Source organism: Melanotaenia boesemani, chromosome 18 (assembly GCF_017639745.1).
Source record: "Melanotaenia boesemani isolate fMelBoe1 chromosome 18, fMelBoe1.pri, whole genome shotgun sequence".
Classification (NCBI taxonomy): Eukaryota; Metazoa; Chordata; class Actinopteri; order Atheriniformes; family Melanotaeniidae; genus Melanotaenia; species Melanotaenia boesemani.
This window is the reverse complement of record NC_055699.1, coordinates 4369580-4389732: the sequence shown is the minus strand read 5'-3', so window position 1 is coordinate 4389732 and position 20153 is coordinate 4369580. Positions and strand designations below refer to the sequence as shown.

General features: G+C 37.7%; 4 protein-coding genes across 12 annotated transcripts in view; 3 read left to right on the top strand and 1 right to left on the bottom strand.

The window, feature by feature from the left end:
- The window catches only part of LOC121629129 (collagen alpha-1(XVIII) chain-like), a 57160-nt gene extending 55616 nt beyond the window's left edge, over positions 1-1544 (top strand). For all 3 annotated transcript variants that reach the window (XM_041968700.1, XM_041968698.1, XM_041968699.1), the window contains one exon: positions 60-1544. In XM_041968700.1, coding sequence (XP_041824634.1) covers positions 60-261 — 202 coding nt within the window. In that variant the 3' untranslated portion in view covers positions 262-1544. The remainder of the gene's footprint in view (positions 1-59) is intronic.
- A 2668-nt stretch (positions 1545-4212) lies between these two features.
- On the top strand, positions 4213-7142 carry LOC121628589 (apolipoprotein D-like). Of its 2 annotated transcripts, XM_041967684.1 has the most exons (6): positions 4213-4280; positions 4380-4484; positions 4657-4778; positions 4914-5002; positions 5103-5360; positions 6359-7142. In XM_041967684.1, the coding sequence occupies exons 1-5, from the start codon at positions 4266-4268 to the stop codon at positions 5354-5356; spliced, it is 585 nt and encodes a 194-aa protein (XP_041823618.1). In that variant the 5' UTR covers positions 4213-4265; the 3' UTR covers positions 5357-5360; positions 6359-7142. The 2 variants fall into 2 exon arrangements, with proteins under 2 accessions (XP_041823618.1, XP_041823617.1); XM_041967683.1 differs by lacking the exon at positions 6359-7142 and having other exon boundaries at positions 5103-5642.
- Positions 7143-7432: 290 nt separating this feature from the next.
- ggh (gamma-glutamyl hydrolase (conjugase, folylpolygammaglutamyl hydrolase)) lies at positions 7433-11484 on the top strand. The gene is made up of 9 exons (XM_041967682.1): positions 7433-7704; positions 7839-7947; positions 8037-8087; positions 8611-8695; positions 8776-8914; positions 10161-10267; positions 10389-10479; positions 10565-10699; positions 10801-11484. The coding sequence occupies exons 1-9, from the start codon at positions 7578-7580 to the stop codon at positions 10917-10919; spliced, it is 963 nt and encodes a 320-aa protein (XP_041823616.1). The 5' UTR covers positions 7433-7577; the 3' UTR covers positions 10920-11484.
- A 937-nt stretch (positions 11485-12421) lies between these two features.
- The window catches only part of LOC121628587 (dipeptidyl aminopeptidase-like protein 6), a 293653-nt gene continuing 285921 nt past the window's right edge, over positions 12422-20153 (bottom strand). For all 6 annotated transcript variants that reach the window (XM_041967678.1, XM_041967679.1, XM_041967675.1 and 3 more), the window contains 7 exons: positions 19674-19868; positions 19287-19341; positions 18361-18460; positions 17612-17670; positions 17460-17532; positions 17303-17376; positions 12422-15521 (listed from right to left, as the gene is read on the bottom strand). In XM_041967678.1, the coding sequence (XP_041823612.1) occupies positions 15372-15521; positions 17303-17376; positions 17460-17532; positions 17612-17670; positions 18361-18460; positions 19287-19341; positions 19674-19868 (706 nt within the window). In that variant the 3' untranslated portion in view covers positions 12422-15371. The remainder of the gene's footprint in view (positions 15522-17302; positions 17377-17459; positions 17533-17611; positions 17671-18360; positions 18461-19286; positions 19342-19673; positions 19869-20153) is intronic.

Below are 20153 nucleotides of genomic sequence, written 5' to 3'. Positions count from 1 at the left end.
GTGTCTGTTTTTGTCAACAGTAGTGTGATTTTTTTTTTTTTATTCCTTCTCTGACTCAGGCCTCAGAAAAGCATCTGGCACGGTTCCACCAACAGGGGTGTCCGAGTGGTGGACAAACACTGTGAGACGTGGCGAGCAGATGACATCTCCGTCATGGGCCAGTCATCCTCCCTGACCTCAGGTCTGCTCCTGGGCCAGCAGACGCGAAGCTGTTCAAACGAGTATATCATCCTTTGCATTGAGACCCATAAAACTTACTGACCCATCCTCAATGCCAACTCATCAATGAACCCAGCCTAGCCATCAGAAATCCCAAACCCTCAGAAAAGATTTAAAGATGTTGTTTTCAGCACATCTTTTAAGCTACGTGTAGCATTTTGTTGTAGTTTCCTTTCACAAAGAGGCCATTGGGACATGCCACTCACTCCTCTTCTGACATTGTTCTACTTATGAGGAGGGAGGCTTTAACTTAATCCTGACAGCTGCACAAGGGTAAGATAAGATTAGATGGAGTTGATTCTGTGCAGTGAAAGATGACAAGAAGTCTTTTTCTTGTTGTAAATCAGTTCAAAGATTTCAAACCTGGTGGCACATATTGGGATGTAAATAAAACAAAGAGATCGAGGGTTCCACTTTTGATAATATGAAAATAATGCAAACATGTCAAACACCATATGGAGATGAAATGATACACACAGCATCTTTTTTACCAAGAAGCGGCTTCAGTTGCAGATCAACACATCTGTTTAACACAGATGGCTTTTTTTGCTGCAGCCACCCAGTTGTGTTGAGGATAAAATGCTTGTTTGTTCTTCTGAACACCAGCAGAGATGGAGAACGGCTGCAGGAATCTGCACATCTCCTGAACCATGGACGTCCAAAGACTTTTGTGATAGAATCATCAAAGGCTAGATTTTTCTGTTTACAGGTTGTCTTCGAAGTATTTCTAAATCATCTCTATGAATTTCAGGAAAACAAAAAGTTTCTCTATGTTAAAGAGTGGAACGTTGTATTGTCCATCTATCAAAGGGAAGACGACACAACCAGTTTTGCCACCAAAGTCTTTTTCGATGCACTGTATTTTTTTTTTATTATTATTTTATTTTATTTTTTTTTTAAGTTTCCTATTTCAACACTTTTGAGAGTTTTAGTTGCAGCTTTTCATCCATGTTGGTAATCTCACCTCAACAGCTCTTTCACTTAAAAGGCTTATTTAATTTAAATTCAATGATTTATTTATACTGTCACAGCACATAACGTAAAATCAGATGATTAAATTTGAGAATGTAATTTATCGTTTTTCCACTGACTGTTTTCCTCTGCTTGTGTCTTTTTGTACATTGTTCTTTTAAGTTAAGTTAGGGAAATTCTTTTGAATATTGACGATAGTCTAAAATAATTTCCACCAGGTGTAAAGGTGACATTAAATCAAGCAACACTGTTTAGTGTTTGCTTTGAAAACAAAATAAATGAGGGCCAAAGTGAGAGCACATGTTTTGTATAAATATTGGTGCTTTGTTAAATAAAGATTTCCCTTTTCATAACTTGGTCTTCTTTCACTGTCAGTGCAACTGAAATGGTTTCCATAAAGGAGTGAATGTTTGATTTGATAGAGGTAAACGGACTGTACTTGTATAGCACTTTTCTAGTCATGTTTACCACTCAAAGTGCCTGTGCCCGATGGCCGCGGGGGGCTCTGGCTGGGGCCTTCCTCTGCCACCCTCTGGGTGGGTCTGGGGCCCTAGGTCTGCCTCTAGCCTCCATAGAGGAGTGGTAACCTTTGCACTCTTCTCTGATCTCATTCCTCATACTCTGCTTGCTGACACAGTCACCGAGTTGCCCAGTGAGTTTATGAACTAAGAGCTACCTATGTTTAGTTTCTTGTTTGTGTTTCTGACACTTTGGTTGTTGTCGTGATACGTGATGCATGTTTTTTTTTTGGGGGGGGGGGGGATTTATTTATTTATTATTGTAGGAGATCCTGATGATTGTCAGCTTTGCTTTCTTGTAAAAGCCATAGCAAATTCTCTGATGTGTTTCTGTACAGGTGTAGCAGTTTTCTGTCTGGTGTTAGATTGGACTGAAGGGTCGTTGCCTTCTATCTATCTTTGTCTCCTCTTCCTTTTTCCTACTTTTGTCATGAATGGCGGGCATCGGAGGAGGTGAGGACCCAATTGCAGGCAGGAGGCAAAATTGGTGCAGGTAAATGACGTCACCAACTCTTGACTGCTCGGAATCCCGAGACAACTGTAACGCACCATTAGGCAGTGATTGTATACCACTACCTAATTTATCACTTTGCACCACTGCCCATTCAAATCAAAGGCCATTCTAGTAATTTTTTGGACTGCCTTAAGCTTGGATTACAGTATGTTTTTACCATAACATAATTTTGATAAGCTTCTGTAATGTCACTATATTTATTTCCACCCAAAGTTGCATTAATTTTTCTCCAATATCTTGTATTGGGAGAGTCCGACCACTGCACAGTCTTCTCCAGCACATCCAAAAGATTCTCAATTGGATTCAGGTCTGGACTCTGTGGTGGCCAATCTATGTGTGAAAATGATTTCTACCTGAACCACTCTTTCACAATTTGAGCTCCATGAAAAACAACCCCTGGGTTTGGTTTTGGGTCAAAGGGGCCACTGGGGAAGTAAACTGCTCGATTTGAACAGAGAAAGATCTGTCCATGCGGTAGGATTCAAACCACTTTAAGGCATTGTCTTTTAAGCGGACACAATGACTAGGCGTCATAAAAGAATTAAATGGTCCACAGTGCTGAACACCCCTATCAAGTCAAGGAGAATTAAAATGGCACAATTACCAGAACCAAGGATCAGTGAAAGATCATTAAAAACATTTAAAAGAGTGGTTTCAATACCATGGAGAGGCCTAAAACCAGACCGAATCTATTCACAGACAAGCCATTTTTAATATACACATAAGCCATTTAGTGTATGTGTTAAGGTTTTGTACCAGAGGCAGGACCTAACAAAAGGGACTGAAGCCAAGATAATCAGTAAAAAATTTATTTCACATGGTGCCCTAAGTCATGAAACTTGCTTGGGCTGCAGATGGTGGCTTTGGATGGGGAAATGGGGACGACTGGAGGAGAAGATGACAACTGGTAAGTATACTTGACGAAAGAGATCCTTAGATAAAGAACTGAGCCTAATTGACCATTGAGGGTTTTACTGCTGTAATGAAATGTTGTATTTATAGGGAAGCTTGGTGGTGGCAGTGCAAAGCAGCAGGTTGACCAAACGGATGGCTGGAGATTAACCCGCTTAAGTTCAAAGGAGTTACTACTGAAACCAAAAATCCAAAAGCAAGGGAGACAAAATCAGGATAAACTCTCAAATTCTTCTTTCTGAAGAAAAGAATCAAAGGTCTTTTCCTGTGCAATACCACATGAAAGCAGATAAACTGGCACTAACAGAAGCGCAGATCCAGGTTCAAATGAAGAAATCCATCAGCACAGTCACAGGTGTGTTGAATGAGCCATCAATCAGCACCAGGAAGTTAGTAACATTTATTTGTGTAGCGCTTTCTCCAGATAAAAATCAGTGTTTTACAATAAAATACATAAAAAGAAGTCATACCCAAGGCAAGGCAAGAGACAAACAAAAATGCATGAAAAACCCACAAATATCAACAGTAGTATGTAAATGAATGTTTCGTGGGGGCCAGAGAAGCCATTGGCATGGATTGGCAGCCATGTTTCTATCAGTCTGCCCCAGGCAGCCTTGGCTAGCCTACACGTGTGTGAATGTAAAGTGAATGTATAATGATTCAATGTAAAGCATTTTGGGTGCCTAATCCATTATTATTATTTATGTCACAGGGTTCCAACTGTCTTGCACAAATGGTTAAAGGCTTTTTAAGAGGAATACACTGCCTTACCCATCAAACTCAAAATATAAATTAATGAATAAACACATTCCAAAACTAAGTAGCAGTGAGTGTTTATGCTTCAGTCTGCAGAGACTCAACTCTCTTGTGATACTTCAGTCATTTTTTCCTTGTTTTGCTGAGTTTGGAATGCATTTTGTGCTGCATTTTTTGCAAGTAGATGTACATGAGCTACTGACAACATGCAAGTGTGAGGTCTGCCAAAACATTTCTCTGAAAATAGCTCTTCAAACAAATTGTCCTTCCAAAGGTTAGACATACAAAGAGAAACAGTTAAGACCTTCGAAGCGAAGTCAGAGCACAAAACTTAGCAGCAGTAGAAGAATACTCTTATTTAACAAGATTTAGTTATGAAGGCATTACAGGTACTATAAATGCTATTTTTTTTCTCTAGTATTGACATTATTTTGCACTGAATGTTGTGGATTTGACTGAAAGTGATTTGTTTAAACTTTGATTTTTAGGTCTTAAATGTGCTTCTCCTGGCTGCAGCAGCAACTAATGGCCAGTCATACCACATTGGCAGTTGCCCAGATTTAATAACGCAAGAAAACTTTAATGTTACAAAGGTAAAATGCTAAATGGCTGTTAGCTGTGTGCACGCTCATGCTGTTAAGTTGTCTGTTGTGTACAAACTGCGTTCCCCAATTTGTTTACTCGAATGATTTCAAGTTTTTAACTGAAATGAACATTTACATGTTTGTGTATCCTATTTAAATAGATGATTTTTTTCTTATCCAGTATATGGGCACTTGGTATGAAGTAGAGAAGCTCCCAGCTGTGTTTGAAAAAGGAAGATGTATCCAAGCCACTTACAGTCTTCTCCCTGATGGAACTGTCAGAGTTCACAATGAAGAGCTTTTGTAAGGTTTAACAGCCCTGCTTATAATATCATTATTTGGCTAAAAGTAATATCATCTGTCATACTTGCTTTATGAAACTATGCCCCAATGTCGTTTGTAAGTAGAAATATGAGCACTCCCTTCCTCTTCACACAGGTCTGGCGGGACAATCAATTCAATTATGGGAGTTGCCGAAGTGACAGATCCTTCTCAACCTGCCATCCTCAGTGTTCGATTCTTTAAAGGTATTAAGAGAATTTTATAGACAATTGAACTTGTGTATTTTACCTTTCCAACAGAGTATCTCTTACAATTTTGCTTTGTACTATTTATTTCTTCAAACAAGTGTGCCTGAATCTTCATACAAGATTCTTTCCACAGATTACCAGTCCTATGCTTTGGTGTACTCCTGCAGTGACTTCTTCGGACTGTTTTACATTGACTTTGCTTGGATTCTGGCTCGTACTCGTACAATGTCTGAGGACATGCTTAGCAAGTTACGTGACAAGATGACAGCAGCTGGTGTAGATGTAAACCATCTTACAGTCACCAACCAGACTGCTTGTGATGGTTACAGATGGGAAGGCAGAGGACAGTGAAAAGGTGAGCATGGAACAGAACTGCAAGGGAAACTGTAATGTAATGTGAATCCAAATTAACATTGTAATATAGGCTACTGTATTATGTTGTAGGTTTTAGCTGTTGAATTCCCAATAATTTGTCAAATGATGCACAATTAGGTAAACTGTGTGTATCTTTCTCTTGTTGGTGTGAATTTTGTGCTTTGTTAGTGTTTTTAAGCATTGTTTATACCAGTGGAGGGGAACCCTGGTTCTGGTTTTAGATGTTTCACTGCTCCAACCCACCTGATTCAAATCAAATGGCTCCAACAGCTTATCAAGATCTGCACAGTGACTCATTAATTTGAATCAGGTGTGTATTTGCAGGAAAAGGGCAAAGGTTGTCCCACCACTGGTTTATGCATTAAGAATAGGAAAAACATATTAACAACCAAAAAATGAACAGACCCATTTGTAAATACATTTACACTCATGTCACTAAAATCTATGACAAAGAAAATAATCAGAATCAGTTGCCTTGGGTCTCTTACTCAAACTTTAAACTTAAACAAGACTAATTAGTATGTTTCAGTCTTTCACAGTTCTGCTGGAAATGGGAACATGAATTAGCTTCTGAAAATAATCAGAAGAATCTTTTACAGGTTAAAAATATTTATATTTTCACAACAGACATTTATGAAATTTGCATTGATTCTATTACTTTTTCTATTTTTCTACACATTTTTGAAGGATTATACAAATGAATATTTCATATAAAGCATAAAGTAAACTCTTCAAAATATTGTTTTTGCCTGTTGCATCTTGCATTTGAAAATTAAACTGTAGTCTATGAAGTTTTAAAGTTAACCATCTAAAATCAAATGATTTTGTATTTTAGCACTTAATACATCCCACTTAGCCTGTACACACTTAGAGATGAGGCTCCAAGTATTAAATGTAAAAAATAAGAATTAAAGCAGACGCAAAATGTGGGTGTAGTATTAAGATATACAGCATTTATAAATATTTTTCTTTATCTAGTTCTTCACCTGACTGACATTTGCCAAACAACACCAGGATTGTCAGATTGGCTATTAGCGCCCTATGCTTTTCATGGATGAGAGCAGGTTCACATTGAGCACATGTGATAGACGTGAGAGAGTCTGGAGATGCTGTGGAGAACATTCTGCTGCCTACAACATCCTCCAGCATGACCAGTTTGGCAGAGGATCAGTGATGGTCTGATGAGGCATATCCTTGGAGGGCCACACAAACCATGTGCCAGCCAGAGGTATCCTGACTGCCATTAGATAGATGAGAGATCCTCAGACACATTGTCAGACCATATGCTGCTGCAGTGGTCCTGGGCTCCTTCTGATAATGCTCGGCCTCAAGTGGCTGGAGTGTGTCAGCAGTTTCTGCATGCTGATGGCTTTGATGCTATGGACTGGCCAATCTGTTCACCAGACCTGAAACAAACAAGCACACAGTCTGGGGCAGTCTCATTCCATCCACCGCCACCACGTCGCACCACAGACTGACCAGGGGTTGACCGATACCCTGATCCAGATGTGGGAGGAGATTCCTCAGGAGAACATCTGTTATCTCGTCAGGAGCACCCCCAGACGTTGTAGGGATTGCATACAGGCATGTGGAGTCCACACACACTACTAAATGTTGTTTTAAATTGTCATGAGGAATTTCCACAGAAGGTGGTCTGTTCTTGTGATCTGATCTTTCCACTTTTATTTTGAGTATGATTCTGAATCCAGACCTGTATGGGTGAATGATTTTGATTTTCATTGATCATTTTTGTGTTATTTTTTTCCCTCCACACATTCCACTATGTAATAAATAAAGATGTTCAAATGGAATTATAAATTGAGATTTTAGATGTGGTGTTTATATTTCCCATTTATTGTTTTGAGCATACAACACCGATTTATATTTTAAAGGGGAAATTTAATGGGTCAAACACAAATTTCCTAACTTATTGCTCTAAATTCAGATGCAATTTTGTTAAGAAATGCAGGAAGTAGCAGAAAAAGTTGACTAAAACTGTCTTTTTCCAGTTTAAGAGGGAAAAACAACTTTAGTAAATTAACTAGATCTATTTACGATTATGGTTATTTAATGCATACTGTATTTGTTAACATAACACAACAAATCTTCCAGTAACATGTCTTTTGTTTAAAGCGATGCTTTATTCTGAAGAGGCTTTCCCGGAAGTACTGCGGACAACATTTTAACCGGCAGCAGAATGGCGAAAGTTGGTCGTAAGACGTTATGTTTTACTCCCAGAAAAATGTTCTTTTTGTTGGTTTTCACCTCACTCTCATGCCTACCATTTTGTTCATCGGTTGACAGAAATGACAGACCCATAATTGGTGAGTTTATTAACGCGTTATTTACTGCATTAGGGAGTGAAGCTAACACACACACACGCAGTGGGCTAAAGTTAACATCTGTCAACATTTGACCTACATGTTTAAACAATTTAGTTTTTTTTCTCTCTTAAAAGGTGTTTTGGCTCAGGAAGTTTTCTCACCGAAACCAAACCAATCAGCTTACATTGCTGCCTCTTATGTCAAGTTTCTGGAGGCAGCAGGAGCCAGGGTTGTACCTGTCATGTGAGTTATCTCGAAGCAAAACTACAGGCGTCGCCATGTTTGTTTACAAGAGTGATCTTAATTTAAGCTCTCCTTTGTCGTTTATGCAGGATTAACCAGACCCTGGAGGAGTACAAGACTCTATTTAACTCTATTAATGGGTAAAAAACTGTTTTATTACACAGTTACACAGTTTGTTGCGTTAAAGGAGTCATTTAAAAAAGTTAAGAAAAAATTGATCATGATAATAGATAAGAAACAGAAGTTGTAAAAAAAAAAACAAAAACAAAAGTTCAATAATATAATCAGCTACATTGTGTTCCCAATTATTATGCATATAATGTTGTTAATTTCACCTAAATAATCAATTTGAATTAAAGTAAATACAATTTTTTTTTGTTGTTGTTGTTGTTTGTTTTTTGTTTTTTTTTGCCAGTTACTCAAAATCCAATTTTCTGATCATTTGGAACAGAGTGTAAAGCTAGACATCGATATGACACAACTTTAGTTAGCAGATTTTCAAGGCAAATACATTGTGATGTTGAGTCATCATTAAAAATTCAATTTAACAAAACATGTCACACTGAAATGAACACCTCTGGCTTACACAAGCCAATAAATCTGTAAAGTTTCTCCTTATTTTTCGTGATGTGACTCAGTTTCTTTGTGTTGTTTCTCTAACAGAATCTTGTACCCAGGCGGAGGCGTCAGCATCATCTCATCTGGTTATGAAAGGGCAGCAAAAATCTTCTACGAGCTTGCCATTGAGGTGAAAGGCATAAAATACTTTGAGATATATTACAATATGGTAATATTGGAGTGTGTCTCATTGAACCTGTAATGTGTCAGGCAAACAAGAGAGGCGACTATTTTCCTGTTTGGGGCACCTGTCTTGGATTTGAGCAGTTGACGTATTTGACGAGTGGGAAGTTTTCACTGTCGCACACCAATACGAGCGGCGTGGCCCTGCCTCTGAACTTCACTGAAGGTAGGGCCTTATTTTATTTTTATTCTAGTTATTTTATTTTGTTCTAGTGATTAAATCACAAAGAGAAACTGGTATTACTTTGGTCTGTTCTGTCAGACTAGAAGGAGGACAACTACCCCCACTCCCATTGACAAATCACCTGAAATAAATTATGAAACACGAGGGAAAGCTCTCGGAAAATACATCTGAAAGGAGCACACGGTCGCCTACTGGTATGACTTATGTGAAGAGTAACAACTGAAAACTATTGCAACGGAGCTTTTGTTCTGTAGGCTAACTAACAAATTAGCCGTTTTATATAGCAAGTAACAGTAAATGATCCGATTTAAACGGGAGGATAAAGTAGGTGCTGGACTACCCTGCCCTGTTTCTAACATAATGCCAAAATAAACTTCACTGTTAGATTGAATTAACTCGCCCATCCAGCAGAAAGCCTGCAACCTCAGTTTTGAAGTCCCTCTCCTTAATCAATTGCCATCTGGTAAATGCTCCACCGATCTACACTCTCCTGGTTATTATTTCGTTTTCTTTTCTTGGCTATTTTCTCCTCTGTCTCGCGGGGCAAAGAGTATGGATGGTCCTCCATTTCACTGTAAACTGGCAAGCCAAATGAGCTTGCCAGTTTACATTGAAATGGAGGACCATCCATACCCCCTGGAAACATGCGGGATTTACAGGTAAAATGCGTAAGGCTAACAAGTTTGTCCCCTTTCGGCAACTAACATTGTATTGATTACTTTGAATATTTCTGCTTCATCCATTAAAAAATAAAAAAAGAAAAAAAAATCATGCTAATGCATATTATTATGCTAAAGCAAGTACAGGATTGCCAGACAGAGTGATCTGTCACTGATCGACCCAATGACATGTCAACAAACTGTGCGCAATATGCTGGTAGATAATAAGGTAAAGACAGATGTTCATCAATGCTCCTGATGTTTCTGACAGCTGACCATCAGCTTTGTGTGTCACAACCCTTTAAAGTAGCATTGTGTAACTTTCTAACCTTAGAACTATGTATTCCTGACTCGTTTTGATGGCAAAGGGCATTTATTATGTTGCTGGAGCAGTTGTACCGAGCCTGGCTGGACACAGGACGTCTTGAACTTGCACAGTGGCTTATTCATCACAGGAATGCAAGAGGACATCATCAAATTTGATATCATGGGGACTTTAGATTTCTAATTAAAGCTGAATTATTGATTGAGAAATGATGAATGATTATAATGATCTGTTCTCCTTTCAGACATGAAGGACAGCAGGATGTTTAAAGGTTTTCCTTCTGAAGTCATGGCTGCCCTAGCTTCAGAGCCTATAACAGAAAATTCCCACCAGTGGAGTTTGGCAACGTCAGTACGTCTTTTAAATAATGATTTCATGAGAGAAGACTTAAGTCTTAACAGCTTTTCATGAGGAGCATTTAAGTAAGGACAAAATTTTACTCTTTCTGACCCATCTTTTCTGTTTCTGTCAGACTTACAACACAAATGAGAAGCTGAGGACGTTTTACAAAGTCCTCTCCACAAATACAGATGGAAACGTAGAGTTTGTATCAACAGTGGAAGGTAGTTGAAACACATAATTTCTCTCTTACTGTGGTGCAAGTTCAATTTAAATGATTCTAATACACCTTTCCTCATCTCTGGACAGCCTATACTTATCCAATTTATGGGACTCAGTGGCATCCAGAGAAAAATGCATTTGAATGGACGAAGCCGTATATTCCTCATTCACCATCAGCAGTCAAAACAACCTTCTATATGGCTGAATTCTTCGTCAATGAAGGTATGAAAACAGATCTATTTTAGCTTCTTAATGTTTTGAGCCTTTACAGCTACTCACCTGAAGCGTAATTCGTAAATTTGTCATTGTTGTCTCTCCTGCAGCGAGGAAAAGCTTTCACAGATTTGAATCTCAGGAGGAGGAGAACAAAGCTCTGATTTACAACTACAGTCCTGTTTACACCGGAGCCATGCGTGCCTTTGAGCAAATATACTTTTTCTAATGCCTCTTTGCAAACTACTTTCTAACTACTAATCAACGACTGATTAGCTGCTTTAGTTGTGACTTGAGAATGTTTTTAAATAATTTATTCTTTTTTTAAAATCTGCTGCTCTCCCATTTGTTTAATCTGTAAATAATTTTATTGTGCACTGGAAATATAATTATACTTCTAACATAAATATAGATAAATACTGCTGTGCAGGATGTAAAAAAAAGTTTAATCATGCTTTGTGGATGCTGTAGCTGGGTTTACAGTTATGTATTGAAAAGCTGCTGCAAATGGCAACATTTCAAAGCTCCTTTGTCTTAGAATTATTTTCTCACTATGCTGTTCCCATCCACACAGTGAGCAACTGGATGGTGGTAAATGTGGAGGATTTAGCACTTCAATATCAAGAATGGGTGTGTTGGGATTTATTAGAGACCAGAACAAGGGCGAATGCTGTACAAATCAGCCTCAATTTATGAGTCCCACACCTCCAGTCCATACTGGAAACTCAGCTGTGTTCTTCAATATTATACTTTCTATCTTTCTGCAATAAAAATGTCTCTTGTGGCTTTAATACGACTCACTACTCTTCACCTTATTCAGTGATTGTTAAAAATGAATCTGTTGTCAAGCAGCAGCTGGCACCTGGCCCTTTGTATGGGCCAAGAGGGCTCTCTGAGCTCACCATCTAACAGTATGTGATGCAAAGCAGATTTAAAATAGAAGTCTCCAGCCTCCTAATATATCTTATGACATAAAAAAACAAGTTATAAAGATGTTCACAAGGCAGAGACCTAAAAACTACTTGTCTATTATGTAGGCTTCTTTGGGGCGTCGCCTAAAACAAGCTTTGTTTTTTGTTGTGGAGTCAGAAATAAGATTTTGACTGGTTAGTCCTTAGCACTGTTAAGTTGTTCAGGTGCATCTGAGTCCATAACAAGCATGTGCAGAACTTCAGGACAGCCTGTTAACATTCATTTGAGTCAGATGTGGTTGAACATGAACACATCTGAAACCTGCATGGCAGTGGTCCCCGAGGACCAGATTTAAAGAGCACGTCTGTTGAGTTTATAGGATGCTGTGGCACATCTTAAAGAAACATGGATGGAGGGCTGGGGAGTTTAGTCCTCCTCAAGCTCTACCTCAGTCATTTTTGTTGTTTGTTGGTGCACTCTAAGGCCTCAGCCATGGCGTGATCTGTTGGTCTGCAACCATCTTAAGGTAGTAAGTATCAAAGTAAACACAGGGTTTCCACTTCCACTCGTTTGAATGTTGTAGCTGATCATTGTTGGTTTGTTGGCTCTCCAACACCAGGATTTGAACGGATTACAAATGTTGCTCCTCCTCTTGATACGCAGTCTCTCATCTGAAATAGTAAAGTCGTTTTAGCTTGATCTGCTCCCAAGAAAATAAAGAATAAGAACAATGCAGCTTTAAAAATTAAAAGTAAAAAAAAAAGAGAAAATAATAATAATAATAAAAAAAACATGCCAAAAAGACGTTGAAGCCTGATAAAATATCTACATTTTTTTATTCTAACATTTACTTTCATGCCACAATCTGCCATTACTCTCCTTCTATGCTTTGGATAACAAAGTTGAACATTTTAAAAAATCATCAGTCAATGGAAATAAACTGTTGTTTCTGTTTATAAACTCCACTTTCAACTCAATTCAAGGATAGCAACAGGAGAACAGAAATGATCAAATGTAACTTCCAAAATGCTTTATGCACAAATAACACTCAGGTAACATTGTTCATCTTTTTTAGAATTAAATGATATTTGAATAACATTTAGACATCAAGCTGACGAGACTGGGATCTCAATCACAATACTACTGGAAATGTAATTTATGCAGTCCAGTAAGGAACATTCAAGATGTCAAAAATTACCATGGTGAACTGAGCTATCAGGGATAGTGCTGTAAAGTACCTATGAACATGCACTGGAGCATAACACAAATGGGTGTTAAAATTAAATTCAAAATGGGTTTAAGTTCTGCCTCATAAGCTAACATGATGTTAGTTTCTAAAAGAAATACTGATGGCTTATATTTCATCCTTGCACACAAAATCGCTGATTTATGCTGGGTGAAAGTGATGCCAAACTTTTCAATATTAATGTACTATTTTTTAATTTTGCATGCAGATTTCATACATCAACGTTGCTTGGATGTAATTGAACAGTTTTCAGAAAAGCATACAAGCTTTTGTGTCTAAAATAATAAAAAATAAAATAATTGGATGTAAGATTTTGGAACTAAGTTTTAATAATTTATTTCAAAGGTGGATTTAAAACAATAGTTTTTATTACTGGCAGTTAGCATGTTTCTTGCCGATACATGTATGAAAGATTGATATTACTTTCATACACTGTAAATATTGAGTAACAGCCACAGCAGTAAGGCTGAAGAAGACCTAAAGAGTTAGCCTCAGTCGAAAGGTTTTACAAACACATATCTACCAACACCTCTGGTGACTCAAGGAAGTCAAAGTTTGTGTCAAATAAATAGTTTTAAGTCATAACACATAATGAAAGCACACATTTTCGTTTTTGTACTGTCAAAATAAGCTAATAATGGGTGCTAGAAAGCTAGCCAAGCTAGCTAGCAGTTTCCCACAACGTGGTACATTTGCTAAGCTCACCCACTGCTGATTGTAGCTTTGTATTTTATGGGCACAATCGTTTCATTTAATTGTTGGCAAGAAAGTACACAGACATATTTCACAAAATTTGGACTCTCATTTTGGAAAATCAATTTTTCTGACAGGTGAGATAAGCTAATAGCTGCTCAGAATGTGGCCATGAAAGAAGTCAATTTTCTGCCATCAAAAACAACTGAGCAGTTTGAACGCTATATTACAGATTCTACCTCCAGTCACTTCTGTATTAGTTCATTTTCTCAACTCCAGAACATCCACGTCCAAATATCGTCCATGTTCTGGGTTACAAAAATTCAGTTTGTTTAAATGTATGATGCATCTAATGGAGGAGACTGTGTAAATATCCACAACATTGCGTTCCCCTTCAAATCATCTTTTAGATGAAGAAAAACGCACTCCTCTGTAGCCCAGGTTAGTTTTAGTCCACCTAGTAGGAAACCTTTTTGATTCTCTAGATTGCAAGCATACTAACCATTGTCTACTGCAGGTGAATAAATATAGTAATCCCTTTAAAAGTCAGAAATGTATTATTTATCTTAGCATAACTGTGATGGTGTCATTAAAACTTGGGTCATTATTTTTTTATTTTAATAATCATTGCAGTCAAAAATTCTTCTGGGCAGGGTTCATAACTGAGTTTAATGATATGTGTGCATTTTTTGTTATTAGAGCAGATGAAATCTTCTCATAACAGCTAAAGTTAGGTTGTCAACAAGGGCCTTTTTCCCCATTTCTTTGCTTCAGACAGCAGCTGTTTAAACAAAGCTTAATGGCAACTTCACAAGAACTTTGGCCATTTTTAGCCTAAATCAGCCACAGCTGTCCAGATATTGTTTGTGAATTAGAATATCCTGGAAAATTATTTCAAGAACAATTTTTCTTGGTTTGTTTTGTAAAAGTCAGCTTTTTTGTAGTCAATAAATGCAGCCCAGTTGCTGGATGTTTTCTGACAAAGTAAGGCACAGAGATGAAACAAGAAAATGCTTGTTTGTTTTCTTTTTGGATGGTATTGGATAAAACCAGAACCAAACAATGAAATAGTCTCAAGTGAACAATAAGAAATATATTACTTTTTTTTCTTCAAAACATTTAACCAGAGGATTCTTTCAGCATCACTGAAAACCAAAAAGACACTATGAGATAAAAACAATACCAGTGCAAATATGAACACCTAAAGAACATACAACCGTAATAGCTGAGTAAATGTTTGTGTGCTATTTTACATACTGTAAGAACAACAGACACAACCACAGTCCAACATGAAAAGTTCATCACAACTTTAAAAATAGTAACATTTCCCGTATCCGCACTATTCCAGACACCCGTTATGAACACTGCCAGTCAAGTGTTTTCTTCAGGTGTCTTTTCATTAATTTACAAGCCCACAAGTTTTGTGCTATAGGGTGTTCCTCCTCACAGCTTGGAAGTCTGTTTGAGAACGGATGCTTTCTCTCCACTGCTTTTGAGAAGTAGGTTCATCCTGCTGTGAAGGAGACTGCTTCCTGTTAGGATATTCCAAAATGCATCTCAGGTCATTTGTCACTTTTGGCTCTTTGGAGGGCCTTTTGGAATCCAACTCTGGGCAAAAACATGAGGGAGGTATGATGGATGAGGTGGTAAGCCCCACTGTCTGCCACAGAGGCAGTCACAGACGCAGCGAATTAAACTGAAACACATCGAACATGACAGTTTAATGGTATTGACAGCTGTGTAGTGCAAGGGCACAGGTACATGATGCAAGGTAGGTCGATGACCACACGGGCAGGAAAGATGTAGGGCATAGGACCCCATGAGGCCAATCTAACCCTCATCTTCAAGCTCCTCTTCCAGAGCTTCCTCAAACACTCTTTCCGGTAGTCTGAAGCACTCCTCGAAGAAGTTCACCAGAGACTGGCTGAGGTGCTGCCTTGTGGCTTCACTGTGAATGAAGTGGCCTTCATCTGGGTAGATCTGAGACACAAAGAGGGGGAGAATGGATATCCTTGGAATTTCTATAAATTGTTTACATGAGTAAAAAGTGAATTTTAAGATGCAAAGTGGATAAATTCTTATTTCTTTGTAGATACATGCACACGTTTCCCAAAACTCAGTCACAATGGACTCTGAGTTTAGATGAACTTCTTATTTGATAATGTCAATGATAAAAAAAATGAGGCTGAAGAAACTGGATACAAGTTGCAATATATTTCTATACATTACTCTTTAGATGTCGAGGGTCAATTTAAATTTTTTTAGCTTCATTAACTTAAACACAAAATGTATGTCCTTTCTTTTTTAGATTTTAAATTTATTTGATTCTAAACAAATATATAATGACGTTACTAGACTAAAATTCAAATAATACCCACTTAAGAATTATTTATGAATTTACAGCCATCTTTATAAAAGGTGATCCACTTTATACATTTCAGCATTATTGGGCAAGTTGCACAAATTCATGCAAATCAACACATTAAAAATTACATAGTTTTCATATTAAATGAAAACATTCATGAAGACTTGTACACAAATAAACAACAAAAACATAAGATTGAAGTGTGATCATTTGCTTCTCGTTCAAGTAAATATATGGAATTTGTTTAATAAGCAGGTAGTTATATACTCATTCTCATACACTTGTGTGTTTCTGTAATGGTAACATATAAACAATGACCAATGTTTGGTGTAACATACATTTCATTTTTGGATGAATAATGTGAACCACAATGTGAAAGGCAATTTTTCAGTTTTATGGAATATGTGCAGGGAATTATTGAGGCACAACAACACTAATAATTATAACTTATAACATTGAAGTCTGTCTGGTGGTCAATTTAGCTTCCCATCATTTCAGTATCAATACAAACAAAATAGAACATGATTGTATTCTATTTTCAAGGTTTCTTTTGAATATGCTCAAAACACAGTGATGAATAATAAGAATAAGAAATCCTTTATTAGCCTCTCAGTGGGGAAATTGCATTGTTGCAGCAGTACAGGCGCAGTAAGCAGTAGCACTCATCAAATGAATCTATTAAGCTAGCTAAGTTTGTTAGCCTGCTCAGCTCTTTGCATATTCAACCTCCTGACAAACAATGCAGTCCCTTTTCCACCAAAAAAGCACAATATGTCAATGTACTTGGTGCAAAGACTAGAGAAGAAGAAAAATAGAATAATTTATGGGATTCCATGTTTTTGTTTCTTTGTTTGATTAAGTTTGTGTTTGCCTGCATCTTACTTTTTTATTTCTTTTTTTATCTGACTTTTAAACTACAATCATGTCGACACAAGTTTACATATAAATGAAGGTAATCATTAGATCAGTACTGTTATAGAAAGATAGGCATGCAACAAAATTATAGTGCATTCAAGATAATTTGCTCATATCCACAATTTACACAATTTAAAATATTCATATTATAATTCATATTATACCCACATTCCACGTGACATTCCATGTGATAAAAAAAAATAGATTAGGAACAAAAACGAAAATAATCGGTCAGGATTGAGCTTTGATGAACATCCAGTTACACTTCATTGTATGGTAAAATAGATTAGTCCTGGTGTTAAAACAGGATGCCTAAGGCGGTTTCATATAATTATATGAACAGAAAGCATTGTCAATGGCTCAGCTTCTGTCTGCCATGGGACCCCCTCAGGGGTTGCTAAGCTCCTAAAGGTTGGAGAAAAAACCAGGAAAAAAAGATGAGCAGTGTAACTGGAGGAGCAGCAGCTTTAAAGCAACATACCTGTAAGGTGTAGTTGGCTTTTTCACTAATAAGCTGGGAGATGAATTTTGCTGTATGCTGAAAATGGACTTTTTCTGGGGAAACAGATGCAAAACAAAAAACATGAGATTGCTCTGCTGCTTATTTATGCATTGGGATATAACACTTCATCACCTACCATCAGCTGTTGGATGGACAATGAGGAATTTCTTATCCGTAAACTGAGATGCTCTGTGTGCTAAATTTGCCATCTGAGAAACAAATGGATTCAAATTAATATTCAGTCATTATCACAGGTTCAAACTAGATATGAAAGGAGTAAAATCTTACTGCGTATGCTCTTGGGTCAGGTTTAGGCAGTCCTAGATATCTCTCAGAAAAAGCAGAGGCTGAAAGAAAATGGGGGTTTTGGTTAACATTTTTCTGACATCAAATCAAATAGAAACTTCCTATTAAATGCAAGACTGGTGCATAATTTCTATTATGTCCTTTGGTCTTATTGAAGGTGTTCCCTCCTCATATTCAAATATATTCACACTCCTCATTTACAATTCCAAACTAGCACAGTGTCATGGTAAGTCTCACCACCTCTGGCAAATCAAATAGATGGGAAACCAGTCACATTGTGACACCCAGCTCCTCCTTAATTTGCAGTTTCCTGACTGAGTGCGCCTACAGCTAAATCAGCTCCATCTCTTGTCGCCGTGTCTTGCTTACCATCACTCTCCCAAAGCACAGCTTTACATTTCACACATTATATTCCTTTGGAGGCTGAGGTGAGGGTGGTGTATGATTGGGTTCCTAGTGCATCAGCACCATCGTGCTGATAGGTATTATTTTCCCTCACAGAGTGCAGACGAATATAATTTAGTCACTGCAAGAACTGCCAGCTGCAGCGAAAGGTGCTACATCTGCAATCTGCTTTTCTTTTTCTTCTTTGAATACATTCTGACAGCTCTGCCTGAGCTTGAAAGATTGAGCCGAACTACTGGATTTGTTTACCACACACAGCCGAGAAGCTGAAACTGGTTCTTTTTGCATTTGATGACATAAATAGAAAAAAAAAAAACAAAGCTCACCATATAATTCAAAGTCAGTGATGGGTGAGAGGACAGCTCCGCATTTTACAGGAGACTCCTCACTGCTGACCAACAGGCTGGTCACGTAGCCTCCATACACCTGGGGTCCAACAAATGGGTGTAATTTCAGAGAAAACAACCAGTGCTGTAAACACCAGAGTGCATCATGGACCATTCTTACTGAGATCCTGATCAGATACTGAACAAACCACAATGTGATTCTGTTTGTTTAAATGGTAGCACACACGGAAATGACACATAGAAAATTAGCTTGCTGCATTGTTGGTCAGGTTGTATAAACACTATTCTTATGGTAGTTAAATACATTAGTAAACTATGACCATATAATCAAGATGTTAAAGCTCCTCTGTTTATAAAATGACTTTTCAGTTCTGTACTTTGTGTCAGCATCATCATCCCATCATGCTAATATTTAACAGACTGCTTGCTACTGTATATAAATTAGTTAATGGTGCTAATAGCCATTGTTTGGTTCAAAAAGGCATACTTTAGTTACAAACAAAGGTGCAGTTAATAACATCCCATACTTTTTTGAAAGCTGTAGCTCTATAACTGAGATGGAAGCAGATTAATTGTTTACAAGTTACACAATATATAAATTTCATCAGTGTGAATTTAGTATGACAACTTCAACTACTCAGCTTGTTTTCATCAGTTTTCTTGCATGATATACACTTTAGTGAAAACTGGATTTTCTAACTCATAAAATTTGATGTAGAGATCTTTAAATAATTGGCTTTCTCACTTCCACAAAGATGGGGAAAAGGGTGTAGTTCTTACTCTCTTGCAGAACTACACCATCTGGAGCTTCCATTCCAATAATATGATAATTCAGACAGGTAGCTAAACTTTTTCTTGTTATTTATTACTTTCTCACATACAGTACAGGGGATTACTATTCTTACCTTTCCAAAAGCTCCAACTCTGGTTTTATCCACAAATGGCTCTTTAAGAATGAAACTGTAAAACAATGAATGGATGAGAAATGTGATTAGAAGTAAAGATAAAGAACTTAAATGACAGTTTGGTTGTGTGATAGTTATGCCTCAGATCTATATTTTGGATTCTCTCAGACCATTACTTGTCATATGTGTGAGGATAGCACATCATCATTGGTAGAAAATAAAATTAAAGGTTAAAATGTGCTGTTTTTAAATGATAGATGTAGATTAAAATGAGCTATTTGAGATTCTAAACACAGTCTGCTTAATCTACTGAAATTCTACATCTGACTGCCTTTCATTTCTTGGACTTTGCACTGTTCACTCGAATGACCAAAAGCAACCACATACTTCAGGGCTTCTTTCTGATCCTGCTCTTCGAACATGCCCAGCTTTTTCTGGATCCTGTGCAGCAGGTTGGTGCCTTGGAAGCCGCTGCCTCGTCCGTCACAGCGCACCACGATGGCGCCGAAGCTGCTCACCAGCACAGTGGCCCAGTCCATGTGAAACTGCTCCGACACTGTCTGGCCACCAGGTGTCCCGTCGCTGCATCACAGACACACACATCAGCGCAATCACAGCTGTTAAATGTGGGTTATTTTCACATTATTGTGAGTGACTCTGAGTACGCAAGATAATCCAGGACTTTGCCAGAGGCTGCTATGAGAGCATGAATTTTCTAAATGAATGGGAAGTTTAGTAATGCTAAAGCTATGTAGAGGAGTTACTCCCAGTTTAATGGATCAGATATCCTGATTCCTTTCATAGGAATGAATGACTACACTGTATAATATAGTGCTGTTTCCACTAAAACATGGTGGCAGAGTGTTA